This window comes from Sinocyclocheilus grahami, unplaced genomic scaffold, assembly GCF_001515645.1.
Source record: "Sinocyclocheilus grahami isolate Dianchi unplaced genomic scaffold, SAMN03320097.WGS_v1.1 scaffold291.1, whole genome shotgun sequence".
In the NCBI taxonomy this organism is placed as follows: Eukaryota; Metazoa; Chordata; class Actinopteri; order Cypriniformes; family Cyprinidae; genus Sinocyclocheilus; species Sinocyclocheilus grahami.
The window spans coordinates 1,661,600-1,672,295 of NW_015505470.1; the positions used below are offsets into that span (position 1 = coordinate 1,661,600).

Sequence of the window (10,696 nt, forward strand, 5' to 3'; positions counted from 1 at the left end):
TACTATTAAATATTTGATAATTTTTCAAGTAAAATAAATATTTGTATTTTTTTACAGTTTAGCAAAACTGGGACACATTACATATTTAATGTTTTAATTTTATTTAATTTGTGATTTTTTTTAATAGGAAAACATTTTATAATTTATATATTTTTTTGCAATACTACTAATTTACTTTTTTAGAACAGAGCAGAAGTAGGAAAAACATTTACATATTTAAAATGATATATAAATGTGTGATATTTTTAGAAAACATTTTGAAGTAAAAAATAATCTCGTTTTTACAGCAGAGCAAATCTAGGGGAAAATGTTTACATGTTTGAAATTAAATAGAAATGTGATAATTTTTAGATTTAGTCTAGTTTTAAATAAAATTGATTTTTTTAAACAGCAGAACTAGGATACACTTTTTATATTAAATATAAATATATGATAACTTTTAGATGTTTTATTTTTAGATTTTATAATTTTTTTTATGGAGCAGAGCAGGAAAAAAAAAATCACTGATTTAAGATTTTACATATTTCAGTGACTGTTTTAGACTTGGAAATAACACTTCCTTGATGCTTCTCGGCTTTCCGAGATGATTTCTCTGAGATGGCACAGCCACACATTAAGACAGCCTTCTTTTATTTGACTCAATCACAGTTAACACTGATATGATTACGATGACAAACATGATTTGGGATGTAAACACTCAATAGTCCTGGTCTGCAGTCTGACCTCACAGTCAATGTCCACATTTACAGATGACGGAACTGGAGAACACCGAGAGAGTTTTTGGTGCAACTTTCATCCTGAGATGCTGAGGCTGGCAGGACAAATTAACAGAAGTTCAGCTCTGGATGGATGGATAGATGATGACACAAGAGATCTGGTTTGGGTCTGCACTCATTTTCAGTTCATGTACAGTTCATTTTCCCAGATCAAGGATGAGGTGATAAACGAGAGACCTGTAGTCCTTAAAGGGTCGTCTAAACAGAAATCTTCTGAAACGCTTCAGAAAGCCGCAAAGAAGCCCAAGCAGGAATACAGGAACAGAGGGAATGGAGAGAAGATTATCGGGAAAGATGGGTAAGGCATCCATGCTCTGTGCTGGAACTGTCCAGGATGGGCAGCACCACTGAAGTCTACAAACAGGCCGATACTGCATGGCTTGATAGCCAAGATGGTCAAACAAACTCTGGCATATTCATACATTAATTCACTCACACACACAAACACAATCACACACGTGTGTGCACAAAAAGAGTTTAGGAGGAACACCTTGGGACCAAATGATGAAGCACTGCAGGAGCTTTTTGACTGCGCTGAAGGAAAAATAGCAGGAACGGCAGGTCAGCCTTGCACTCTTTTCCGGGTGTGTTTGGGTCGTCTCGGTTTGAGGATGACATATCTGCTGTAGGTGGTGTACTGCTCAGACAGAAATGGGATAAAAAAGGCCCTGAGCAATCTGGAGGACCTGTGTGGGAGAGACACGGAAAGGGAACAGCACCAGGGTCATGAACAGCGAAAAATAGCATAATATGCACAAGACAGTATACAAAATCCATCATTTTAGATCCACTTTCTTTAAAAATAAAACATTTCTACATTTATTTCTTCATGAATAACGACACCCAGAGATAATTACTGATAAACTGGGTCAAGGATAATCTCTCTTCGGATGATCAGACATCCAGTGTCACAACAATTTATGTTGAGCACTTGACAAAGACGTCATAAGAACAAGTATCTTTAAAAGAACAAGGGGGCCCTCTAGTGGGCCCTACGATTTTCAATGATTCTTTACAGTAGTATTCATCACTCTGCATGGATTATCCACAAGAATCTCTAGTACATTAACAAATTTCCACGCATTTGTCCATACTCCACACATAAAGACTTGCCTAGTAGTGTCTAAAAAAGGCTTTTCAGCAATAATGCTCCACTCCTCTTTGTTAGTGGCATATCGTGGTTCACGAGGGGCTTCTGTTTCTGTTGCCAGATCCACCAGGTAATGACACTGCTTTAGTTCTACCTGAGAGCCAGAGAACATGGAAGTACTTCACATACAGCTGCAACAATGACATATGCAGACATAAGTAAAGATTTTAGATAAGTAACACTAGTTATATTTCTTTGAACTGGTGTAGAGTTAAAAAGTAAATAAATAAATAAAAGGGGAGTTAAAAATCTCAATAGTTTATTTTCCAAAGGAAAAATTGACATTCAAACTCTTTAGAGTGAAATTGATTTTTACCATTAACCAATAAAGAGGAACTACTATTTGGGGGCGGCGGAGTAAAATCTCTGTTGATCTTGATTCTTTAAAAAAAGAAAACAACAGAGTGTGCTTTCACACATTCAGCTCAGTTATTAGGCTTTATAACCTTGCAATGAGTCAAATGCCAATTTGAGGTGTTTGTAGTGGATCGCTCACGTATCGTGACGGCTCCTCAAGATTCTGATCATTCATGTCTGATGGGATTATCCAGGTGGCATCAGGACCCATGGCATATGGCTTAGGCAACTGACCCCTGAACTCTGACTGGATGAACTGTAAGTGCCAGCTGCAAAAAAAGACGACACAGTTAACAGTTAATATATATTATAGATCTATAGTACCGTTCAAAAGTTAGAGGGTTGTATGATTTTTTTTGTTTTTGAAAATTGTTTCTTATCTTATCCTACGGCTGCATTCATTTGATCAAAAATATCCAAAACTGTAATATTGTGAAATATTATTACAATATTTCAGTATATTTTAAATGTAATTTATTCCTGTAATGGCAAAGCTGAAATTTCAGCATCATTACTCCAGTCTTCAGTGTCACATGATCCTTCAGCAATCATTCTAATATGCTGATTTGCTGCTCAAGAAACATTTCCTATTATTATCAATGTTGAAAACAGTTGTGCTGCTTAACATACACTCCTACACTCTTACCAGCACTCACACACATCATTAACACATATCTTCTCACAGGCACTTTCCCCACTGCATTCAAGCAGGCTCAGGTAACCCCACTGCTCAAAAAACCTAAATTAAACACTTCACTTACAGATAGCTACAGATCTGTCTCTCTCCTTCCATTCATTGCGAAAACCCTCAAACGAGTTGTTTTCAAACAGGTATCATTGTTTCTTTCACAGAACAACAAACTGAACACTAACCAGTCAGGTTTCAGGAGTGGCCATTCAAAAGCTGATTCCAAATCATCAGTTCTTATTAATCTATCTGCTGCTTTTGACAGTCAATCATCAGATCCTCCTGTCCGCCCTCTCATCACTGGGCATCACAGGGATTCCACTTCGCTGGTTTGAATCCTATCTCACTGGTAGGTCTTTCAGGGTGTCCTGGGGAGGAGTGTTATCCAAAGCACATCAACTGGTCACCGGGGTTCCTCAGGGATCAGTTCTTGGACCCTTCCTCTTCTCCATATACACTACATCACTGGGAACCATCATACAGGCATATGGCTTCTCCTACCATTGCTATGCAGATGACACACAGCTCTCTCTCTCATTTCAACCAGATGATCCAACGGTAACTGCACAGATCTCAGGCTGCCTGGCGGACATCTTGGCATGGAAGAAAGAATATCACCTACAGCTCAACCTGGCAAAGACTGAGCTTCTTGTCTTCCCTGCCACTCCAACTCTACAGCATAATTTCACATTCAGCTAGGTTCTTCTACAATTACCCCATCAACTTCGGTCAGAAATCTTGGTGTAATCTTTGATAGCCAGCTGACCTTCAAAGACCACATTGCAAAGACTGCGCGATCTTGAAGGTTTGCATTGCACAACATCAGAAAGATCAGGCCCTTTCTAATGGAGCATGCTGCACAACTTCTTGTCCAGGCCCTTGTCATTTCTAGGCTGGACTACTGCAATGCTCTTCTGGCTGGACTTCCATCAAGCACAATCAAACCTCTACAAAAGATTCAGAATGCAGCGGCACGACTGGTCTTCAATGAGCCCAAAAGAGCCCATGTTACAGTTCAAGACATTGATGCTTGCATATAGAACAGCCACAGGCTCAGCACCCGCCTACTTCCACTCACTCTTACGAATCTACATCCCCTCCAGAAGTCTGAGATCCGCTAGTGAGCGATGCCTCGTGGTACCATCACAGAGAGGCTCAAAATCACTTTCCAGAACATTCTTGTTCACCACTCCTGGCTGGTGGAATGATCTTCCCACCCCCAACTGGAATGCTCAATCCCTGACAATTTTCAAGCGAAAGCTGAAAACTCATCTCTTTCGACGCTACTTGACTTCATCCTAAATTTAAAAAATAAAAAATAAATAAAAACTTTGTCTTTCTCTTGATTTATCCTTCCCTTTCTAGCTTGTACTTATTTGAACAAATGCCTGAAACTTGGTATTACGAGCACTTCCTGAGTCTGTTTGCCTCTTTAAGAAGAATCGCTTTATGTATTCCCCAATTGTAAGTCACTTTGGACAAAAGTAAATGTTAATGTAAATGTTAACATTTGTTGTGGAAATAAGTTTTTTCAAAATTCTTTAATGAATAAAAGTTCAAAAGAACAGCATTTACTTGAAACATTTATTTGAAATCTTTTGTAATATTATAAATGTCTTTACTTTTGATCCATTTAATGCATTCTTGCTGAATAAAACTAAGTATATAAAAAAATATCTCTTTGAACGGTAGTTTAAATTTATGTGCAGTCTTTGAGAATTTAATTAGAATTCAAACTCACTTGTTGGGCAGCAGAAAGCTGCTAGGGAAGCGGTACCACTCTTTCCCCACACAAACATTGACCAATCTTCCCTCTGGAACTGTGTGGATTGTAGGATCTTTAGCAATGCGATGAAATTCTGGATATAAATCCAGCGGAGCATGATAGCCTTAAAACACACAGCAACCCCATGTGAGAGAAATCACAAAAGCAGTACTTTACTGCACAAGGTAAAGAATATGATTTTTATCATTCTGTTTTATCATCAACTTCATCTGCCAGCTAGATAACTCTACTGTGAGGGCAAATTTCAGCAGAACTGGCCAAAATCTCTTGGTCCCTCTCTCTCAACATCCTTACCTCTGAATGCATTCTTGCTGAATAAAACTAAGTATAAAAAAAAATATCTCTTTGAACGGTAGTTTAAATTTATGTGCAGTCTTTGAGAATTTAATTAGAATTCAAACTCACTTGTTGGGCAGCAGAAAGCTGCTAGGGAAGCGGTACCACTCTTTCCCCACACAAACATTGACCAATCTTCCCTCTGGAACCGTGTGGATTGTAGGATCTTTAGCAATGCGATGAAATTCTGGATATAAATCCAGCGGAGCATGATAGCCTTAAAACACACAGCAACCCCATGTGAGAGAAATCACAAAAGCAGTACTTTACTGCACAAGGTAAAGAATATGATTTTTATCATTCTGTTTTATCATCAACTTCATCTGCCAGCTAGATAACTCTACTGTGAGGGCAAATTTCAGCAGAACTGGCCAAAATCTCTTGGTCCCTCTCTCTCAACATCCTTACCTCTGAAGAGAGCCACAGATCGGGACAGCGAGAGCACTCCAAACAGCAGCACAGAGCCGAGAGCCAGCCAGTTGGAGGAGATGGTGTAGTGCTCCAGACGGTAGCGCTGGAATATGAAGTGATAGCATTTCTACATGGATAAACAGACAGAAAAGTGTTTAAAATGGGAAATGATTTGAAGTATCACATTCATATTTTACACAGGTTTAACAGCAAACTAATTTGCACAACATTGAGGAAATATGCCAATAAAGATGTGCAGTTGTCCATAGTTTTTGGACATATACTAATGTTTTGTTTTGAAAAGTTTCAGTTACACTACAATTCAAAAGTTTGAAATCAGTAAGATTTTATTTTAAATATGACTACTTTTATTCAGCAAGGATGCATTAAATTGATCAAAAGCGACAGTAAAGACATTTGTTACAATTCCTATTGATACAAATTTTATTTCAATGTTTAAATTTTTTTTTTTCAAATAAATGTTCTTTTGAACACTGTTAACCGTTTTAAACACTTATGTTGAGCACCAAATCAGCATATTACAATGATTTCTAAACATGTGACACTGAAGACTGGAGTAATGACTGCTGATCCAGCTTTGCCATCACAGGAATAAATGACATTTTATTCATTTTAAAAAAGAAATAATATAAATAATACAATTTCACAAAATTACTGTTTTTACTGTATGTTTGTTTAAATAAATGCAGCCTTGGTGAACATAAGAGAATTCTTTCAAAAACAAAACACACAAAAAAATCTTACCGACAACAACATTTTGAACGGCAGAGTAAAGAAATATCATGGTAAATGGATATGCTAATCATTCAGTACCACTGTATCACCATCAGCAAAAAATTCAGTCTACTGTTTCTAACCTGCAGTGATGATAGAGACACTGCCCCGCACAGACAGATGAGAGGGTAGATGGGAAACAGAAAGCGCTCCTCTTTATGTGGACGAGTGAAGAACACCAGCATCCACAGGTACATAGGTGACAGGGTTAACCAGTATGGCCGGCCGAGGTTCTGAACTGCAATTTATACAGATTAACAGACTGTTCAGAACGTTACATGCATATCACAAAACAAGTCAAAGATAAATCCTTCTCTTACCATTGAATCTTTGGAGCAGTGCCTCCATAAGTGCCGTGAGAGGAAGAGAAAAGAGGGCCAACACAAATACAATGTTGAAATTAAGGAAACCTGGAACCAGCCAGTCATAGCTACCACTGTACTGTACATACAAAACGTACTGGGGAGGAAAGCTGCACATAACAAACACATTAACCTGCAGTTCATTCACAAAATTATGTCAAAAAAGAAAACGGGAAAACAAACAGTTGTCATCTAATTTCCTCTGATCAACCAGATAAGCCAAATATGAGCCACTGATCTGACTCACCTGCAGAGGAGCAGAACATCCCTGCACTCAAGACTAGGAACGCCAGCAGAAGCCGGCCCACATGCAGGCCAAACTTTTTACACACAGCCCTGTGTCAATAAACCACATTCGTTGTAAGAGTCACCTATTTTAGCCCAATGCTGATGTAAGGTGCAATATGTAGTAGCACTTACTTGTAGAAGTAGAGCTCACACACACAGCAGGTAAAAGCTAGCATGCAGCGCAGGAAATAAAACACAAGGACCTGAACGGGAACAAAAGAATTCAAAAAACATATTAGTCAATTTGTACATGTCTAAGCAGGACTATAATGAATGGCCTATATACAGTCCATCTAAAAGGAACATTCATCTTATTTTGCTCAGCATGGCACATACAGCAGCACCAGTTCCCATGGAATGCACGAATTGACAATATATACTTTGAATGCAACGTCACTTTGCATAACAGGGTGTGCCAGATCTAAATTTAACGAAAACTAATCGTTAAACTAAACGAAAATTATAGCAGAGAGCCATTTAAAATGACATTTGAGAAGTCCTGGATAAAGTTGTGATTGAGCAAAAGCAAAATTGTACCCCAAAGAAACATAACATAAAAAATGGCATTGTGAAATATAACGCATTATTACATCATGTTGTGTTTGTGGATCCACAGCTTTTATCCAGCTCCAAGGGTCAGATTTTTCAGATTCCAGTGAGGATAAGTATCAACTTCACTGGTCATAGAAATATCCTACTATATTGAAAATGCTTAAAAAAAAAAAAAAAAAAAATCAAGATGGCTAAACAATCAGTTTGAGTTTGGCGACTAATTTACCTTGTTGGTTTGTAATATTTTGGCATGAAAGCAGGCAGGAAGGGCATGGAGCCAAAGATACGCATAGGACCGAATCGCATAGGCTGGGGAATATTCCCATGTCTGCATTCCTGTTCCATACAGCAGGTAGTGAGTCTGGCCAGCAAAAAGAGAAATAAAATAAAATTATGAATGAACCTTTCTTTTATATACAAATTCAGTAGTTTTCAAAAGAAGATTGACATTCAGCAAAATGGCCCATTCATAAGGTTTTTACTTTGATGGTGTGTTTATGTTCAGGAATAGACATGATAACTTTCTATTGAATACAAAAGCAAGCTTTTGCATCTGAACTGCACCTTTACAGTCTCTAGTGGTTTGGATTATTAATACCCCAGGGCATTATGGGATACAACAGTGACATAGATCAGGGCTCAACAATAAGGATTTGCTTTCTGCCGTTCCAGTTAGACCAGTAGTTCAGCTTTTCACTTGCCCTGCAAATTCATTTGTTACACCATAAACATAATACATTTTATAGACATATTATTAAATTCTAAATAAATCTATTATAATTGTTAGTATACAAAATATTACGTTACAATATAGAATGTGTTAAAAACTATAAATAAAAATATATAATTATAAACAACATATATTATATAAGAGGATATAAATTTAAAACAAAAAATGTTTTGTACCACTGTCATAAATTAAAAAAAAAAAATTTGAATTAAAAACTATTATAAATTTGTTCACTTGTCCCACCATAAAATATTACATTTCTATATAATAAAAACATATGATTATATTAAAAATAAGTATATTATAATTGCTAGAAGTTATACTATACATATATAACGTAATATATAATGACTTAAGCATAATAAATAATAAATGATTTGCACCATTATGTCATAGTCATTGAATAAAAAGCTCATGGTGTTACAAGCTATATAGGTTCCAGTAATAATTGCAAAAAAAACATAATTGTATTTTAATTATTTTTTATGTTATTAATAATTATTATTAATAATGACATGTCTAAGTACATAGACATTAATTGTACTATTATTAAAAAATAATTCATAATTAATATTGATAATACCTTTTACCCAGCTGTAACTGCACATTTTAAAAAAGTATTTTGTGTACATATTAAGGCGGCCCCCTAATAGTCGACCAGAAGAGGCTTGGTCGACCAACATTTTATTGGTCGCGGAAAAAGTTTTAATAAAAAAAAATCCACAGGCGAAATCACGCAGTTCGTGACGGACAGATCGTTAACGGCTAACTTTAGTCTATGGTAATACAGTACATCAGGCAGGACATCCAAACGCTCGCCTATCATTCATCAACCTCAAATATGGCTTATCATCTGAAATATGTAAGTATTAGAAACTTGACATGGCTGCTCAATCTAATGTTAACCTAGAGAAATGAGCGCTATATTGTCTGTGTGGAGTGTGGAAGCTAGTAGCACGCTCACTGCAGGACAGATGGTGGCGTCGGTGCGGTCACTTGCTCCTAAAATATTCCCTCATTTTTGGTCAAACAGATAAGAGTAATGCATCTTTCAAATCTGTATAGACTCTACTTTAATTTGTGTGCACTCACAATCACAACAAAACATTGTGCTTTTGTAAAATAATGAAAGCAAACAGGATGCGCTTTCTATCGTCTCGGTCTGTGAACTTGAGCACAAAACTCCGTGTATATCTTTACCTTACAGACATTAAAAATAGAGAGTGAAATGTCTACTTTCAAATGAACCAATTCAAATGGAAAACAAATTCTCCAATCCGTATGAAACAAGTGTGTCCACTACAGCGGAGATGACGTGTCGCAGAGTTCATCTCTTAAGCCAAAAACAAAGAAAACACTTGTTTATCAAATTATTAAAATGTTAATGCAGTCTCTTTACTGTTTTTCACTGACACATTCATCATTATTACTTCTGCCGGTGTGCTGTGGCAAGCTTTATGCGTGCGCTTGAGCGCTTATTAGGCTATGTAGGCAGTTAAAGGCTCATTATTATGATTTAAATGGTTTATTAATAAACGTGCGATTAGTCGACTAATGCTTAAAATGAACGACTACTAGTCGACCAGAAAAATCCTTAGTCGAGAGCAGCCCTAGTACATATTATGATGTGTGATTTTGTTATGACTGTAATTAGGGCTGAAACGATTCCTCGAATACCTCAAATAACTCGAATACAAAAAAAACCCGATAAACGCTGGACCACAGACTGTAAAAAAAGCGCTGGACATATTTAAGATCATAAATCAATATGGTGGCTAGTTATGATGTCCCTACGTTTGTTATGTTTTGTGAAAGATTAAGCGCCATTGTGCATAAAAACACCACAGAAAGAAAGAGTGTCAGTTTTCACCTCTAAAATCAGCATGATTACAAATGTGATTTTATTCAACAGTTCAATAAACAAGAAAGTAATATTAAGAGACTTACGTTTTAGACACTATATTGCCTGATTTTGCAAAAAAAATTAAAAAATTCCAAACACAGCCACAGCGCTGTTTTGCGTCTCTGAGCAACATGACGGCATTTCGTTCCTGAACGAATTAACCATTTAAATGATCCGGTTCAATCGCAATGACTCACTTCTTAACTATTACTATTATTTTGATTTATGCCTTCGTTTTAGTTTGTACTGTTTACCTTTTTAAAGTAATGTGAAACTGATTTTTGTTTTTTATTGATTTCTTTTATATTTGTATTTTAGTTATATATTTGTATTTGCATTTTGAATGCAATTTGGCAATTAAATGCATTAAATGGGTTTAGTTTTCACGGTTATGTATGCAATTTCAGCAATAAAAATGTTAATTTGTCTAAAAAGAAAACAAATTAGTTGTTTATTTTTAAAAGATCTTATTATCTCTTTTATATTTAGTATTGCTCTTTAATAAAGAAAAATGACATCTTATCCGATTACTCGATTAATCGATGGAATAATCTGTAGAATA

General features: G+C 36.3%; 1 protein-coding gene across 1 annotated transcript in view; it reads right to left on the bottom strand.

Annotated features, from left to right (window-relative positions):
- Nucleotides 1-613: 613 nt before the first annotated feature.
- The window catches only part of LOC107600791 (alpha-1,2-mannosyltransferase ALG9-like), a gene marked incomplete at its 5' end in the record, with an annotated part of 12,362 nt that continues 2,279 nt past the window's right edge, over nucleotides 614-10,696 (bottom strand). The window contains 11 exon segments of the mRNA XM_016292757.1: nucleotides 614-1,462; nucleotides 1,890-2,020; nucleotides 2,423-2,552; nucleotides 5,163-5,310; nucleotides 5,502-5,631; nucleotides 6,383-6,537; nucleotides 6,620-6,710; nucleotides 6,713-6,771; nucleotides 6,909-6,997; nucleotides 7,082-7,152; nucleotides 7,728-7,862. Coding sequence (XP_016148243.1) covers nucleotides 1,339-1,462; nucleotides 1,890-2,020; nucleotides 2,423-2,552; nucleotides 5,163-5,310; nucleotides 5,502-5,631; nucleotides 6,383-6,537; nucleotides 6,620-6,710; nucleotides 6,713-6,771; nucleotides 6,909-6,997; nucleotides 7,082-7,152; nucleotides 7,728-7,862 — 1,263 coding nt within the window.